The 18,759-nt window shown below is 38.1% G+C and overlaps 1 protein-coding gene across 1 annotated transcript in view; it reads right to left on the bottom strand.

The window, feature by feature from the left end:
* The window catches only part of KNL1 (kinetochore scaffold 1), a 98,512-nt gene that overhangs the window by 42,183 nt on the left and 37,570 nt on the right, over positions 1-18,759 (bottom strand). The window contains exon 9 of the mRNA XM_043980556.1: positions 3,604-3,656. Coding sequence (XP_043836491.1) covers positions 3,604-3,656 — 53 coding nt within the window. The remainder of the gene's footprint in view (positions 1-3,603; positions 3,657-18,759) is intronic.

Below are 18,759 nucleotides of genomic sequence, written 5' to 3'. Positions count from 1 at the left end.
ACACACCAAAGGCTTTACCTCTTTCCTACCTATAGTACCAAGGTTTTAATGTATAAGCCTCAAAGAAGAGAGGAAGGAAAAACATTTATTAAGTGTTTACTATGTGCCAGATACTGTGCAAAGTGCTGGTAATATAAATACAAGTAAAGTTCCCGTTCTTAAGGAACTTTTTATTTTACTAAAGAATTCTCTCTATGAAATCCAAATTTTCCTAAGTTCTTATATATGTCTCTTATCAATAATGTTTATCTCATTTATTAACAAGTATGTCAAAATGTTTTCAAGTGTCATTTGGAATGAGTAGTCGGATATGGTATTTAACATAGTGAACATCAGTTGATACTCAACCCCATCTATTTACCCACAGAAACCAACACAATTTATACTCCATTTTGGGGAGAGGCCCAGGTAGACCAATCTTCATTCTCCTCCTAGCTATGCTTCTGACTTTTTAGACTTGAACATTATGTCTCGCCTGTAGTCTCACCCTATTACTTCCCTCTGTACCTTGGGCCTCCTTTCCTTGGAATGTCCATTTACTATGTTGACTTTTTTCTCTCTTCTCTCAAATGACTTATCTATACAGTGCTTGGCACAGTGTTGGGAAAAAAAAAGGCACTTAATAAATGCGTTTCTTCCCTCCTTCCCACTGGTGAGTTTTCCCCAAGGCCCCCATTTTGGGGAGGGGTTCAGTCTGGCAAACCTTTATTTTTCTTCTGGTTCTACTTCTGACCTTTGGTACCATGGGTATCTCTTCCATCTCACCCCCTTCCCCTTCCTTACACCTTCCTTTTGTATGTTTTCTTCAACCCCCTGGACTATCTTTTTTTTCCTTTTCCTTATATTTGTATCCTTAGCACTTAGGATAGAGCCTAGCATACAGTGTTTAACAAATGCTGCTTGCCTTGCTAAGCTCTAGAGTTATAAGTGCAGGAAAAGGATCCAATTTGAGCAGTATTAGGTCATTATATCCCTCATTTTGACATACATTCCTGGGTCTGGAGCCTAACCAAAGTAGATTATGGGGTTGCAAGAGAACACAATTGTTCACTTCATTTATTTTATTTCATATTATCTATAGCTAAATAGTCAATGGAAAACAGAAAACCTTTAGGGAAAATCATAAGTATAATCCATCTACTTGGTTTTGTAACATTATTTTCAAAAGAAAGGTGAAAAATGTTGGAACATTACTGCCTCAAAATTTTATGAAATACAAAAATTACTAATATGCAATTTATATAAAGTACTCTAATATATAAATCATGAGATAGAGTATTTTATAGATACCCAGGGACTAGCCAGGCAGAAGTGAAAGGAAAGAAAAAGTAACATATACATATGTTATCATGACTTATAGCTATTTTATCAAAGCATCAAATCAATATATAACATAGAAAGTTTCTACTCTCTACAGCAGAGTGTCAAACTGCCAGCTAGGCTAGAACCAGATTAAAATGTGATTGGAAAATGTTGAACAAAATAAATAAAAGGACAATATAACACAGATAATGTTAATTTGTGGTTTTCTAATTCAATACGTAGCTTGCATGGATCTGGTTCTATTTTAATTAACCACCACTGCTCTAGAGGGAAGGAAAAATTTTTGCTTAATTTTCTTTATTCAACATAAAACAATTCTCTAAGCCTGCAAAGAACATAATAAATCCTATGTGAATGCAGATTATACCAATTTGAGCCTTTGGAAATAATTCCCAAAATGCTTTCCCAAAGCAATTCAAAATCAAATTTCTGCATTGAAAACAACAAAAAGTGACATGATCTGGGGGAAGAAAAATTAGAAAAATGGAAGAATGCAGTCTATCTATAGCATTAAATCTCACAACATCCATATGTTATATAAATGTTAGATTTATATTTTCATAGGAATTAAAGAATCTTGGTGCTAGAAAGGCCTTAGAAATGAATTAGTGGGGCGGCTAGGTGGCGCAGTAGATAAAACACCGGCCCTGGATTCTGGAGTTCCTGAGTTCAAATCCGGCCTCAGACACTTGACACTTACTAGCTGTGTGACCGTGGGCAAGTCACTTAACCCCAACTGCCTCACCAAAAAAACAAACAAAACAAAACAAAACAAAAACCAAAGAAATGAACTAGGCTGGGGCAGTTAGGTGGCACAGTGGATAAAGCACCAGCCCTGGATTCAGGAGGACCTGAGTTCAAATCTGGCCTCAGACACTTGACACTAGCTGTGTGACCCTGTGCAAGGCACTTAATACTCACTGCCCTGCCCTCCCAAAAATTTTTTTTTAAAAAAAGAAGAAAATAGAAATTAATTAGGCCAACCCCCATATTCTGCAGTTAAGGATACTGAGGCTCAGAGAGGTTATTTGCCCAAGTTCATACAACTAGTTAATGGCAGAACTAGGACACAGGCTGGTAGTCTTTTAACTATACCATATTTCCTCACTTGCCTCTAGAGGATAGTAACAATGTTTATTTAACCTTTTTCATTATAAAACAATTCTCTAGGACTATAATGACCTTAATAAATGCTATGTGATACCTTACTAATTCACTTTAAAAATGAAAAAGAAATACAAATTAATTTCAGCCAACAAAAATGAATGTAAGAATTTTTGCAAAATGTAAAAGATATTGTGTTATGTGAAGAATTAGTTGATCTGACTTACATCAAGAACAGTCATCAATGTAGGCAACATGTGTTTATTATTTATTTCCCCAGGAACTTGGCATTAATATAGGTACTATGAAAAACAAGCATGACTATATGGAAAAGACTAAGAAAGACCCTCTCAGTAAAATGTATATTTATATTTGGAAAGGAGACAGTATAAACAAACTCTTGGCAAAAACAATAGCAATCACTCAAAAACAAAGCCTCTAATTCAGTACAGTCTAACTTTGTAGAAGTATATTTGGTAAGAATACTTTTTCCCCCTTACTTAAAAGCTGTGTAGGGGCAGCTAAGTGGCGCAGTGGATAAAGCACTGGCCCTGGATTCAGGAGGACCTGAGTTCAAACCTAGCCTCAGACACTTGACATTTACTAGCTGTGTGACCCTCGGCAAGTCACTTAAACCCCGTTGCCCCACCAAAAAAAAAAAAAGCTTTGTGGAGGGTCCTTTTTTTTTAAAGCAAAAGGTAGGCTGTATTATATGTTTGTTTTGTTTTGTTTTTTAGTGAGGCAATTGGGGTTAAGTGACTTGCCCAGGGTCACACAGCTAGTAAGTGTTAAGTGTCTGAGGCCGGATTTGAACTCAGGTACTGCACCACCTAGCTGCCCCAGTAGGCTGTATTGTAAATGCTAACTGGGCCTGTGCATCTTGATAATCTACCCAGATGGAAAACTGTTACTGCATTTTCCTAAGAAGAGACTAAAAAAATGGACCAATGATTTACCACAATATAACACACTGTATTATTATGGATAAATGGCACTACTATTTTATGGAGCTTCTTTTTCAAATCTAGAATACTTAACAATGGTTTTATTCTTGGGGGAAAGGCTTCAATACACACACCCTCCTACCACCTAAAACTGCCTAAAAGTAATGGAATTAGTTAAAAGTTTCCTATCTGAGCAATTCTCAAATATGAAAATATCTTCACACATTTATACCTCTGGCTGTTGCAACTGAGCCTGAATAGGAGCACGAAGCAGTGTTTCCATTCCTACAGAGAAAAAGAAAAAGGAATGCTCGTTAATAGCTTCCACGTTCTAAGAATTCTGTTCAATAAACATGCTATGCTATGGACACAAAAACAAAAACTAAAACCAGTTCAAGCCTTTAAAATGCTTCCATATTACTGGGGCAGATATAATATATACACAGATAAGTAAAGTACAAGGTGAGGAGGGAGAAAGCATTAACAAATGGGGATCAGGGAAGGCTTCACAGAGGAGGTGGCAGTTCACCTATGCTTCATTTTACAAGCTGAGATTCAGGGATAAGAAACCACTTGCCCACAATCACACAGCAAGTAAATGTCCAGGATGGGACTCAAATTCAGGTCCTGTGACACCAAGTTCAAGCTCTTTCCAGTTAATTCTGCCTCCTTCTCTTTCCTATTTTCTATTATGGTAGGATAGGGAGGAGTTGGGGGCTCGGGTAGGGTCAGGGAGCAGAGTAAAGCCTAGCCAGGACCTTAAGCCTGTAATCCCATTCCTACTGAACGTGACTGTCTTTCCCTCTAATTCCCTTGCCTCCCACAATTGTGCCATCTCCATTATTTTGCAGTTTGAAATTTCCTTCCTTTATAATTTCCTGTTTTAACCTCTCCCTTACTACTCCAAAACCTATACTTCATACTTACCACAAGCTCCAGGCTCTCTTCTTCCAGACTATAAACCCTGTTCAGGTCTACCTTCCTTTCTTTACAATTTTGACTCTTTAACTGACCAATTCAAACTAACATTGTCCTCCACCATGGACTCTCATTTACACCCTTCCAACACTCAACCCTGGATCATCCCCATTATCTGCCTCCTCTGATCCTACTCCTATTCTACTGAATTCCAGTGGAGGATATCATGCAACCATATCGACTACAAATTCATGTAAATATAATCGCAGTTTCCTGCAGAGATATTCTGAACTTTCTTCTGTCTTCTTAGTCTTTTGCCTATTAACTTTGCAAAGGAAACATTCCTTGTTACTGTCATTCCCTCAGCATCCTATGGTAGGCAGTCAGATCTTTTGCATGCTTTGGTCTACAGGAAATCTCATCTTCCTTCAAATAGTGAGCTTCCTCCAGTCAGATTTGGATGCCATAATGGGATTGTCCCCAACTAAGATAGCTGAAGTCTTTGATATTGTGTCTTGCCTTTGGTAATGATATGTTTTCCATTGGTTGTTAACATATTATTTTGTTTTGTTTTTGTTTTTTTTGCGGGGCAATGAGGGTTAAGTGACTTGCCCAAGGTCATGCAGCTAGTAAGTGTCAAGTGTCTGAGGCTGAATTTGAACTCAGGACGTCCTGAATCTAGGGCCAGTGCTTTACCCACTGCGCCACCTAGCTGCCCAACATATTATTTTGGATACTAAAAGCATTACATAGAAATGAACAGTTTTCAAAAGACCTTGCTTTCAGGACTAGGCCCAGTTTGCATGCCAAAATGTACTGTTCACAGTTAATTTCAAAGTTCTCTATTTCTCCATTTCACTGACACACTCCTAGAAAAAAGTCTTTACCTTTACTTCACCAACTCCTATATACTGTTTAAATTCAGAATTCTTTACTTCTTTACAAAGAAAAGATACCATTTATACTGAGCTCCCTCTTATTTATTTATTTATTTTGACAAGGCAATGAGGGGTTAAGTGACTTGCCCAGGGTCACACAGCTAGTAAGTGTCAAGTGTCTGAGGCCGGATTTGAATTCAGGTACTCCTGAATTCAGGGGCCGGTGCTTTATCCACTGCACCACCTAGCTGCCCCGAGCTCCCTCTTTTTAATTGCTCCATATCCTGAACTCCTTGATATGAACCCCTCATTTGCTTCTCTTTTGCTCTAGTCTCTGATGAATTAGTCTTCTTGCCAAGGATGACTCTTCTAACTGTGCCTTTGATCTCATCACCCCTACTTTCTTCCTTGAGCTTATTATTCTATCAATCATTCCCCTTCGCTCTCATTTTCAATGTCTCTATCTACTGGTGCTTTCTCTGACACCATTGACACTCCTAGCCTTGAAAAACTTTCACTTAGTCTTATCATTCTCTCCAGTTATTGTTCTCTCCCTTTCCCTACCAAATTAAAAAAAAAAAAAGGCTATCACCTTTCTTCTCTCTCTTTATTTTCTAATATTTCCCCAATTATTAGTAAATACTATTTTAACATTCATTTTTCAAAATTTTGAATTCCAAATACTCTCCCTGCCCTTTCCCTTCTTTGAGAAGGAAAGCAATTTGATATAGTTTATGCATATGCAGTCATGCAAAACATATTTCCATATTAGTCATGTTATGAAACATGACACAGACAAAAAAAAAAGAAAAAGGAAAAAGTCTAATTCAATTTGCATTCAGACTCCATCAGTTCTTTCTCTGGAGATGGATAGCATTTTTTATCATAAGTCCTTCAGAATTGTCTTGTATCATTGTATTGCTAAGAATAACTAAGTTATTTACAGTTGATCATTGTATAATATTGCTATTACTAAATACAATAGCTCCAATAGTGTGCGTCTCAAATAGACTCTGACAACCGAAGCCCAACTCCTGGCCTTCTCGTGGTGGAACTGTTTCCACTAACAGGAGAAGGGGCGAAGGCAAGTCACTGGCACCTTTAAACCAATTGTTTCAGGCAGGTGGGGCTTGTCAGCCTTGGCAGGCAACCCACCTAGGGGAAGAAAATCCTGATTTTAAACCTCCGCTGCCTTGTGGCTATACCCATGTATAGGAAAGGCTTCGGGAGTTAACCCCGAAGAAAAATCATGAGTCAGAGTCCCTTAGGAAGTTGGATGTTGGACATCATATCCCTCTGGCAACTCCTGCGGCGGCACTGGTGCCAAACTGTATTGGCTCTGCCTCTCCTTTGGATCCACCAATGTCGAGGAGAGGGAAAACCTGCTGCATGGGCAACAGCTTGTTTTCCATACTGATCCGCCCAGACCAGCACCCTGGAGAGGACACTCCAGCTATTCCTCATGGGGTAGATACAACACAAGATGCAGCAGTTACTGGTTATAAGTCACTCAGGAGCTTCGGCTCCCGTATCGGACTGCACAGCCACACTGTGGCTCTTCAGGGTGCTGATCCATGGTCGTCTACAACTGGTGGAGGCCTACTACTACTAAATACAATGTTCTCCTGGTTCTGCTCATTTCACTTTATATCAGTTCATGTAAGTCTTTCCAGGTTTTTTCTGAGAGTATCCTACTCATCATTTCTTACGACAAAATAGTATTGCATCACAATCATATACCACAACTTGTTCAGTCATTCCCCAATTAATGGACATCCCCATAATTTCCAAATCTTTGCACCACTAAAAGAGCTGCTATAAATATTATTGCATGTATATAGGTCCTTTTCCCTTTTGCTTTTTTATCTCTTTGGGATGCAGACCTAGTAGTGGTTATTTGCTGGGCCAAAGGTTTTACAGCCCTTTGGGCACAGTTGCAAATTGCTCTCCAAAATGGTTAGATAAGTTTATAACTCCTCCAACAGTACATTAGTGTCTCAATTTTCCCACATTCCCTCCAACATTTGTAATTTTCCTTTTTTGTCACATTAGCCAATCTGATAGGTGAAGGATAGCACCTCAGACTTGTTTTAATTTGCATTTCTCTAATCAGTAGTAATTTAGAGCATTTTTTCATATCACTATAGATAGCTTTGATTACTTCATCTGAAAAGTGCATGTTCATATTCTTTGACCATTTAGCAATTTGGGAATGACTTGTATTTTTATAAATTTGACTTAGTTCTCTATATATTTGAAAAGAGGCATTTATTAGAGAAACTTGGTGTAAAATTTTTAAAGTTATGATTACTTTATTTCCCTCAATCCAATTTTTGCCATTTATCTTATTATCTCTTTCGCCCTGTCCATTCTCAAGTGTTCTGCTTTTGACTACCACCTCTCCCAATCTACCTCCCTTCAATCAGCTCTATTCCCCTCTTCCCTCCCCCAACCTTCTTTTATGACCTTCCCCTCCTTCCCTATACAATAAGACAGATTTCTATATCCAACTGAGTGTACATGTTATTTTCTCTTTGAGCCAATTTTAATGAGTATCTTCCCCCTCCATTATAAAAGTTCTTTTGTGCCTTTTTTATGATAATTTACTCCATTTTAACTCTTCCTTACCTCTTCTCCCAGTGCATTGCTTTCTCAACCCTTAATTTTATTTTTAAGATAACATTCCATCATATTTATCTCATATTTGTGTACTATCTATGTATAATCCTAATTGCATTAATAACAATACAATTCTTGGGAATTACATGCATCATCTTCCCATGTGGGAATATAAACAGTCTGATCTTAATGAATCCCTTGTGATTTCTTATTGAATCTCTTATGATTTAGCTTTCTATGTTTCTATTTTGTTTGAAAGTCAAATTTTCTATTCAGCTCTGGTCTCTTCAACAGGAATGCTTTAAAGTCCTCTATTTTATTGAATATCCACTTTTTCTCCCTGAAGGATCATACTCAGTTTTGCTAGGTAGTTTATTCTTGGTTGCAGCCTACCTCCTTTGCCCTCCAGAATATCACATTCCTAACCCTCTGATCCTTTAATGTAGAAACTGCTAAATTTTGTGTCATCCTGACTGTGGCTTCACAATATCTGAACCGTTTCTTTCTGTCTGCTTGCAATATCTTCTCCTTGACCTGGCAGCTCTGGAATTTTGCTATAATATTCCTCGGAGTTTTCATTTTGGGATCTCTTTTAGGAGGTGATAAATGAATCCTTTCAATTTCTGTTTCTAGAATAACAAGACAATTTTCCTTGATAATTTCTTGAAAGATGTTAACTATTGTAAGGAATTGGTTGGGATTTGGTTGGGATTGGAGGCCACAGCACATGCACATGTGCACTGGCCTCACGCTGGACACCCCTGCACCTGCATGGGCTTGGACAAATTATAATGACTAGAAGCCTGGTGAGGGCAGTCAGGTAATCTTTGGCGTCTGGAAGCTGGGGGACTGACATTTATAGAGTCATTTGTTAGTTTTATCAATCAGGGCTGCAAGCCAATTAGCTTGGGGCTATGTGTGTGATTGGCTCTATTTCCTGTGGGAGACAGGGCTTCTGGGAGAAAGAAGGGAGGAGAGGTTTCACTCTAGGGTGAGCGGTAGAGGAAGCGAGATGCTGAAACACTGAGCAGCTGATCCTCGTTGGAACAGCTGATTCCTGGGTGATGGTGAGTTGCGGATTGTATATTTTTCCTTCCCCTATTCCCTTTTTCTTTGTCCCTAGTTCTATTACCCTTACTTCTGTTTTTAATTTGTTCCCATTAATAAACCTTGTTTTGTTTTTTTAAAAGGCTGTTAATCTCCTTTCTTACCCCAATATTACAGCAAGTCGCCCAATTAACACTCCCCATATTAAATTTGGCCCTTACACTATAACAGATTCCTTACTGGCTTTAGGAGAGGGGAAGGAAAGGAGGGTGGGATTTGGAACTCAAAATCTTGCAAAAATGAATAATGAAAACTATCTTTACATGTAATTGGAAAAAAATCAAATAAAATACTAATAAAGAAACAAATGACAGGGGTAAAAAAAGGAAAATGCAGACCATAAAATGAAGACTTGTAGGAATCATTGGCAATGTAGACTCAAATGATAATTAAGTCTTTAAAAAAAAAAATTCCCCTATGAAGTGCTACCATGATATGTATATGAGACTTCTTACATGCTGTCCCTCATAAATATTAAAGTCAATTTTTGAAGAAAAAAAAGGTAATGTTGAAGCTTTTTTGTTTGTTTGTTTTTTATCTTGCCTTTCAGGTAGTCTAACAATTCTTAAAATATCTCTCCTCGATCTATTTTCTAGATCAGTTGTTTTTCCAATAAGATATTTCACATTTTCTTCTATTTTTTCATTCTTTTTTGTTTGTTTGTTTATTTCTTGATGTCTCACGGAATTATTAGCTTCCACTTGCCCAATTCAACTTTTTAAGGAATTTTTTTCATCAGTGAATTTTTGTGCATGTTTTTCCATGTGGCCAATTCTGCTTTTTAAGGAGTTCTTCTCTTCAATGAATATTATGCCTCTTTTACCAGTTGGTCTATTCTGTTTTTTAAGGGGTTATTTTCTACAGACTTTTTTGTTATTTGTGCCTGCTTTATCAAGTGTTGACTCTCATGATTTTCTTGCACTACTGACATTTCTTTTCCTAATTTTTCTCTACCTCTCTTATTTGCTTTTTAAAATCCTTTTTGAGCATTTCCAATTCACATTTTTCTTTAAGGCTCTGGATGAAGCAGTTTTGAGTTTGTTGTCTTCTTTCAAGTTGTATTTTGATCTTCCCTCTCACCATAGTAACTTCTTATGGTCAAGTTTTTTTTTTCTTATTGTTGTTTGCTCATTTCCAGCCCATTTGTTGACTCAACTTTATGTTAAAGTTGGGTTCTGCTCCCAGAGTGGAGGGGACACTGTCCCAAGCTTCAGATTTTTTGTGCAGCTGTTTTCAGAGCCATTTGTGGGGAGGAAGGTGGGTATCTGTAAGTTTTCAGTTAGTTCTTCCAAAGTTATATGATCTAAGGAGCAGTGTGTTTACTACTCTCCTGGCCTATGCTCTGGTCTGTGAGCAAGCACTATTTTTTTTGTCCTGGGACTATGACCAGGGTCCTCAAACCCCTGTGGCTGCAGGCTCTTGTGTGCTAGTGCTCTTACTTCCTCTGGGACTGTGATCTGTATCTGCATATGGACAATGCAACAGAGTTCTGCCCCCAGTGCCAGCAAAGGGACCCTTGTAACGTCCTTCTAAACCAGCTGTCTGATCCCTTTACCCTCTGTGGGCTAAGAGCACCAGAAGCTGCTGCTGCCAAATCAGTTGCCCCCAAGGTCCATTGTTGGGTTGCCTGGGCATTCCCTGTGCTAGACTACACTCCACTCTAACCCTGATGAGATAGACCTTTCCTACTAACATTCTAGATTGTCTTGGGCTAAAAAATTATTTCACCCTGTCCTTTTGTGGGTTCTGAATTTATTTTGAGGCATAATTTTTAGGTCGTTTGGAGGGAAATCTGGGAGAGCTCAGGGAAGTCCTTGCCTTTTCTCTGCCATTTTGGCTCCGCCCCCACCCCTATTTCCAATTTAATTTTGACTTTCCTATCCAACTGAAACTGCTTTCTCCAAAGGTCACCAATGATCTCATATGTTCTAAGTCTGCCTTTTGATTTCATTTTAATATTTCTTCTTGTCTAGAGGAATCATTGGTTTTCATTTGGTCCACTCTAATTTTCCGGGAGTTTGTTGCTTAGGCAAGGTTTTGTACCACTCATGCCAAGCTGCTCATTCCCTTTCCAATTCAATCTTCCAGGGCTTTCAATTCTTTTCTACTTTTTTCATCAAGCATTCTCATTACATTTATAAAAACTTTTTTTTCTTTAAAACTCTTGCTTCATCTCTTCCAGGAATTCTAGTTGAACAAGAGCCTAAAGAGTGAATGTGAATATGTGTAGTTGGCTTTTTTGAAACTTTGCTTATAAATGTTTTGGAGCCATTCTTTTCTTCTGGGTTTTTGTCTTGAGTTTCCTTATAACCATAATACTTTTTTATTGTGGGGTTCTTTTTTGTTTGTTTAGTCAGTCTTCCAGTCTAGTTCTGGATTTATGACTTGATATTAGGACCAAACTTTGTGTACTTCTGAAGCGAATGTCTGAACTGGTCCTGTTACTGCTTTGGGGGATTACTAGTATTGTATCTCAGGGAGAGCTAAGGCTGGAAACCTGCAAGCATTTAGTGCTCCCAAAGTGGTATGATTGAAAGTAAAGTTTGATTGTTGTCTGACTTGATTTTAGCTTTACAAGTCCCTGGTCTGGATTTTGGTCTAAGTAGTACTACACTGCTGTTGGACTGTCACTATCAGCCAGCTAGGAAGCCCTATTGGTTCAGAGTGAAGACTTTCCTTTGGTCTGGTTATTCCTCTACATGCTTCAGATTGGGCCAGAAGCCAGAATTAAGACCCCATTCTGCTCCTGGGGTCTGAGCCAAACCACTTGCTTCAGCTTGCTTCTGAACTTATTCGTGAACTTGATTTTCTCAGGACACCTTTTGGGCCTGCAATATGATGACTCTCTTCCTAGGAATGCCATCCCTCATTTCTGGTCCCCTCCTCAGTATACCCTGCATTTGTGGCACAGAACTGGGTAATAGGCACAAAGTTGACTATTGTCTTGCTGCCCTTGTATGGGTCCATGACCCTTTCTTGACCTAGTGCATGGCCTGAGCACTGGAGTGCTATTGGCCAGACCCCAATCCCAGTGTCCATAGACCTCTTCTCTGTCTCCCTATGTCAATCTGGGCTGGAAAAATAACCGATTTTTTCTTAAGATTTCCCCAGCAGGGGGCTGCTAGGTGGCACAGTGGATAAAACACTGGCCCTGGATTCAGGAGGACCTGAGTTCAAATCCAGGCTCAGACACTTGACACTTACTAGCTATGTGACCCTGGGCAAATCACTTAACCCTCAATACCCTGGAAAAAAAAAAGAAAAGGGAAAAAATGGATTTCCCCAACAGGATTCGGTTTGGTGTGTTTTCTAGATCTGTTTATAGGAGTTTGAGGAGGAGAGTTTCCTGTACTGTTCTTGCTACTCCACCATCTTTGCAATGCCTCTTAAATGCTAAGTCTGTTAGTTTTTGTCAGTCTTTATTTGTTGACCTCTCAGCAGCTTCCACCTGGGTACTCTATCTTTTCTAATCTTTTTAGATTCCCATATATACTCCTTCATGGGAACAAGATTCAGGATACTTTAAAAGCTGCCACCTCAAAGGACTGGAAGCCATGGGGGAGGATCTCATTAGCTGAGGAATGGCTGAACAAAATATAGTATATGAATATAATGAAACACTATTGTGTTGTTAAGAAATGATTATACAAATGGTTTCAGAGAAACCTGGAAAGATTTGTAATGAATACATGCAGAGTTAAGTCAAGAGAAACAGAAGAACAATTTAAAAATAACAACAAACAACATTAATGAAAAAAAAACTGAAAGATTTAACAGCTTTAAATCAGCACAATGACCAACTATAATTCCAGTGGATTGGTGATGAAGAAGGCTTTCTCTACCAACTGACTGAGAGGAGATGGATTCAATGTGAAGAATGAGACAAACATTTTTTGACTCAGCCAATGTGGGAATTTGTTTTGCTTGACTATGCATAGTTGTTATAAAGTGTTGGGTGTGTGTGTGTGTGTGTGTTTCCTTCTCAATGAGGAAGGGAAGAAATGTGACAGAGAGAAAGTAAATGTTGATTGGAAAAAAAAATAGTGGCACCTTGAGCTGCTTATCCCTTTCCCTCATTGCCCATGTCTCTAGAAATAAATGCACATGACAGAAAGGTAGGGTCATGTTTTACCCATGTGACTGCATCCTTATGTGTCCCCACCCCCTAGCCCCCAGTGCCAGCAAAGGGACCCTTGTAACGTCCTTTGTTATTGTATTGTAACGTCCTGCTTTGTTATTGCTAGGAAATTCTCACACATGCTTCTTTTTAATCTGTTTACTCATTACTTCCCAATGCTCACTAAATTTTAACTCACGAGCTGGCCCTTTTATTTCTTCTCTCCTCCATTTAGAGGCTGGTCAGTAAGTGAAAACGAATGGGAAATTATACCCAGAGAAGGCAATGGATGGGAGAAAGCAGAAACAAAGTACAAGTTAGAAGGGAAAAAAAACCAACCAACTGCACATTTCCACACTCATTTCGTTAACTAATTAATTCAAACATTAAGTATCTACTGGGTACAAAACACTGTGCAAGGTGTCCAGAGCGATACAAAGTTTAGATAAGAAACCTGCCCTCATGTTGTCTACAGGCTAGAAAAAGGATACGACACAGATTAGTTTAATAACACAACATGAGAGTGTATTGGAAAGCTACAAAACAATGTTAGGTCAGAGGGGGAAAGGTCACAGTCATTGGCAGGGGATCAAAGGGGGCTGCTGGAAGAAGTAGCATTTGAATTGGGTTTTTAAAAATAGGTTGAACTATGAGGTTTCATTTCACACACAACACTGACAACAAACTGGCAAAAATAACAAAAGATCTGAATAGTCAATATTATAAAGGCCAAGGAAAAAAAGGCACACTACAAGTAGTTGGTGAACTATCCTGGAAAGTAATTTGGAATTATGCCAACAAAGTAATCAAAGTATCTGCACCCTTAGACCCAGAAATTCCACTTTTATAGGTCTTTACCTGAAGAAAGTTAAAAAAAAAAAATCTAAAAGAAAGGTCTCGTATGTACCAGAATATTGATAATAACACTTCTGTGGCAGCAAAACACTGGGAACACTAATTAAACATAGCTAAACAAAGTGTGGTACATAATTACAATCTAATATTACTATATCATAAAGAAATAATGAATATGAAAGATCCAAAAAAGCATAGAAAAACTTGTATGAACTGATGCAGAGTGAAGTAAGCAGAATGAGAAAACCAATACACACAATGACTACAACACTATAAATGGAAAGAAAAAAAACTGACTGAACTTATGCACTGGTTAGTTTTTTCTGAAGTTTTATTTCTTCTTTCACAAGGAATGGTTTCATGGGTATGGGAGGATGAAGGAATATATATATATATATATATATATATATTTTTTTTTTGCGGGGCAATGGGGGTTAAGTGACTTGCCCAGGGTCACACAGCTAGTAAGTGTCAAGTGTCTCAGGCCGGATTTGAACTCAGGTACTCCTGAATCCAGGGCCGGTGCTTTATCCACTGCGCCACCTAGCCGCCCCCAGGAATATATTTTGGAAACTTAAAAAAATTATATTGATAGTCTTTGTCTTCATATTTAAATTAAAAGAATAGGTTGGTATTGATGGTTAAGAGTGGGAAGGACGACATTTCCAGCACAGAGCAGAAAAGTTTAGCTGGAGCACGAGGTATAAGATAAACCTGGAAAGGCAGGCTTTGAATACCAGGAAAAGTAGCTTGAACTATTCTTGGTTAGAGCAGCAGAAAGCCAATGGAGAGTCTGAAGTAGCAGGGTGACATAATCAGATCAATATTGTTGTGGGCCAGGATGATAGCAGCTTCAGTTTACCACTTTATTTCTAAGATCACCAACCAAGGCTGTTGCGAGCTAGGTTGCAATGAAACAGACCTAAGGAATTTGAGTTAATTTTGTTCCTAGGTAAATTGACCTGAAACTCAGTTTGGAGAAGTATGAAATAACAGTCATGGTATTAAGCAGAAGGTCTCTGAGATCTCACAAAACTTCTTTGTGGGCTAAGGAAGGAGGAGGGAGAGTCACTATGTTTTTAGTAAAGTAATTTAAAAAAAAATCTGAGCCCTTATTCTCTGATGGTTCATTGAGGGCATGTGGAACCCCTCCCAGGACAGATGGTCAGATCCCAAAGGAATTTGGTAGTACAATGGATAGAATGCTAGGCCTATAGCAGCTCTTTTTGCTATAGGAAAGAGTTGGAAATTAATAGGTACCCATCAATTGGAAAATAGCTAAACAAAATATGACATATGAATGTAATGGGATATTAGTACATTATAAGAAATGATTAAAGGAACAATTAAATGATTGAAATGATTAAAATTAAAGATTTCATAGGAATCTGGAAGGACAATGCACAATGAAACGAGCAAGACCAGGAGAAAAATTATACAATAACAACATCATAAAGACCAACAACTTTGATGGTGATACCATAAGGAAATTAGGAGAGCAAGGAATAGTTTACCCATCAGATCTATAGAGAAGAGAAGAATTTATAACCAAACAAGAGGTAGTGAACATTATGAAATACAAAATGGTTAATTGTGATTATATTAAATTAAAAAGGGTTTGCAGAAAAAAACCTAATGCAACCAAGATTAGAAGGAAAGCAGAAAGCTGGGAAACAATTTTTACAGTCAGTGTTTCTGATAAAGGCCTCATTTCTCAAATATATGAAGAAATGGGTCAGATTTATAAGATTAAAAGTCATTCCCCAATTGATAAATGATCAAAGGATACGAAACACACAATTTTCAGATGAAGAAGTTAAAGATATCAATTGTCATATGAAAAAATGCTCTAAATCACTGAGATTAGAGAAATGCAATTTAAAACAACTCTGATATACCACCTCATTCATACCTATCAGAGATTGACTAATATAACAGTTTGGTTTTTTTTTCTTTTTTTTTTAGTGAGGCAATTGGGGTTAAGTGACTTGCCCAGGGTCACACAGCTAGTAAGTGTGTGTTAAGTGTCTGAGACTAGATTTGAACTCAGGTACTCCTGACTCCAGGGCCGGTGCTCTATCCACTGCGCCACCTAGCTGCCCCGATTGGCTAATATAAAGGAAAATGATAGATGTTGGAGAAGATGTGGGAAAATTAGGACATTAATGCATTTTTGGTGGAGTTGTAAACTGATCAAACCATTCTGGAGAGCAATTTAGAACTATGCCCAAAGGGCAATCAAATGGTACATACCCTTTGATCCAGCAATATCACCACTAGGTCCCTCTCCCAAAGAGATCATTAAAAAGGGGAAGGGACCTACCTACACGAGCAAAAATATTTATAATAGGGGGCAACTAGATGGTGTAGTGGATAAAGCACTGGCCCTGGATTCAGGAGGACCTGAATTCAAATCCGGCCTCAGACACTTGACACTAGCTGTGTGATCCTGGGCAAGTCACTTAACCCTCATTGCTCCAACCAAAAAAAAAATCACATACACACAAAATATTTATAATAGCACTTTTTGTGGTGGCAAATATTGGAAATTGAGAAGATGCCCATCAAATGGGGAATGGCTGAACAAATTGAGGTATATAAAAGTAATGGAATACACTATTGTGCTTTAAGAAATGAGAAACAGGTAGATTTCAGAAAAACTTGGAAAGAATTACATGAACTGCTGCTAAGTGAAGTGAGCGGAACCAGGAGAACATTGTACACAGTAACAGTAACACAGTGCAATGATCAACTATGCTTGACTTAGCTCTTCTCAGCAATACAATGATCTGAGACAATTCCAAAAGACTCATAATGAAAACTCCTACCCACATGTACAGAAAGAACTAATGGAGTCTGAATGCAGATTGAAGCACATACTATTTTTACTTTTTTTGTTGATTTTTTCCCCCCTTTTGTTCTGTTTCTTCTTTCACAACATGACTAATGTGGAAATATGTTTAACATGATTATACACCTATATCAGATTGCTTGCTGTCTAAGGGAGGGGGAAGGGAAAAGAGAGAGGAAGAAAAATTTGGAACTCAAAAGTTTTCTTTACATGTAATTGGGAAAAATAAAATTATATTTAAAAAAAAGACTAACAATTTTGAAAGGGTAGTTAATATAGTAACCAACCACAATTCCAGAGGACAGATAGAGAGAATACTCTCTGACTCCTGGCAAAGAGGTAGGTAATGGGCCCAAGAATTATAATTAGACATGCAATTTTGCACATGGCCCATGTGGGAATTTGTTTTGCTTGACTATGCATATCTGTTAAAACGGATTTGTTTTTCTTATTTTCAGTGGGGTGGGAGGTGGAGAAAAAAAAGTTTGCTAATTGAAAAAAATATGTTTGCAAAAAAAAAATTCTGTATGCTTAGGAAGACATCGAAAAACTCAAAGCAGTGATGACTCATCTGCATGTTCATTATTACTTATGCCCTAATGGATACGGTATCATGGATATAGAGTCCTAAGAGGCTCAGAAAAATTAAGCCCAAGGTCACACAGGTACTAAGTAGTAGAGATAGGATTCAAGCCCAGCTATTCTGGCTCCAAATCTAACACCCTTTCCACTGTCTCATAACATCTTCTCAAAAAAGCACTTAAAACAAATGATATTATAGACATGATAGCACATTTCTTCTTGGAAGTCTTCTGCAACAAAACAAAATAGCATATTCAAAGACCTTTAGAACCAAAAGCTATGTTAATGATAAGCAGTTAATTGAAGCCTCTTATTACAGAACATGAAACTGAGACCTGGAGAGGTGATGTGATTTACTCAAATTCACGGAGCTATTTAATGGCAAAAATGAGACAAGAGGGGCAGCTAGGTGGTGAAGTGGATAAATCACTGGCTCTGGATTCAGGAGGACCTGAGTTCAAATCTGACCTTGACACTTATTAGCTGTGTGACCCTGGGCAAGTCACTTAACCCTCATTACCCTGCAAAAACAAAAAAACAAAATGAGACTAGAACACAGGTCTTCTGGCTCCTAGTCTAGTGATCTTTCCATTGCCGTATGCTATTCTGGTTCTATTTATGCATTACAGTTGATCCTGACAATGTTTCAAAGGATAATCCAGGGCACTGGCAGAAACTAGGTACAGACCAACATCCCCCAAAAAAGAAAGAGATCTCTTTGTATAAAGATATTTGTAGCAGCTGTTTTTATGGTGGCTAAGAATTATAAATCAAGGGGGCAGCTAGATGGCGCAGTGGTTAAAGCACCGGCCCTGAATTCAGGAGTACCTGAGTTCAAATCCGGCCTCAGACACTTGACACTTACTAGCTGTGTGACCCTGAGCAAGTCACTTAACCCCCATTGCCTGCAAAACCCCCAAAAAACAAACAAAAAACCCAACAACAACAACAAAATAATTATAAATCAAGGGAATGCCCATAAATTGGGGAATGGTTAAACAAGCTATGGTATATGATGGTGATGGAATATTATTTTGCTATAAGAAATGACAAGCAGGATGATTTCAGAAAGGCTTGGAAAGACTTGTATGAACTGATGTATAGTGAAGAGAGCAGAACCAAGAGAACATTGCACAGAGAGAGCGAGCAATATTGTTTGAGGAAAAACTGTGAATGACTTAACTATTTTCAACAATAAAATGATCCAAGACAATCCCAAAGGACTATTGATGAAACATACTATCTGCCTACAAAGAAAGAACTGATATTAATGGAACACAGACTGAAGCATGCTATTTTTCCATGTTCTTTCATTTTTTTCTTTTATTCAAGTTTTCTTGTACAAAATGACTAATATGGTCATGTTTTAAATAATAGTACATGTATAGCCCATATCTGAATCCTTGCAGCCTCAGGGAGGAGTGAGGGGAAAAAATTGGAATTCAAAAGTATAAATAAAAA

Source organism: Dromiciops gliroides, chromosome 2, assembly GCF_019393635.1.
Source record: "Dromiciops gliroides isolate mDroGli1 chromosome 2, mDroGli1.pri, whole genome shotgun sequence".
NCBI lineage: Eukaryota > Metazoa > Chordata > Mammalia > Microbiotheria > Microbiotheriidae > Dromiciops > Dromiciops gliroides.
This window is presented reverse-complemented; position numbering and strand designations above follow the sequence as displayed.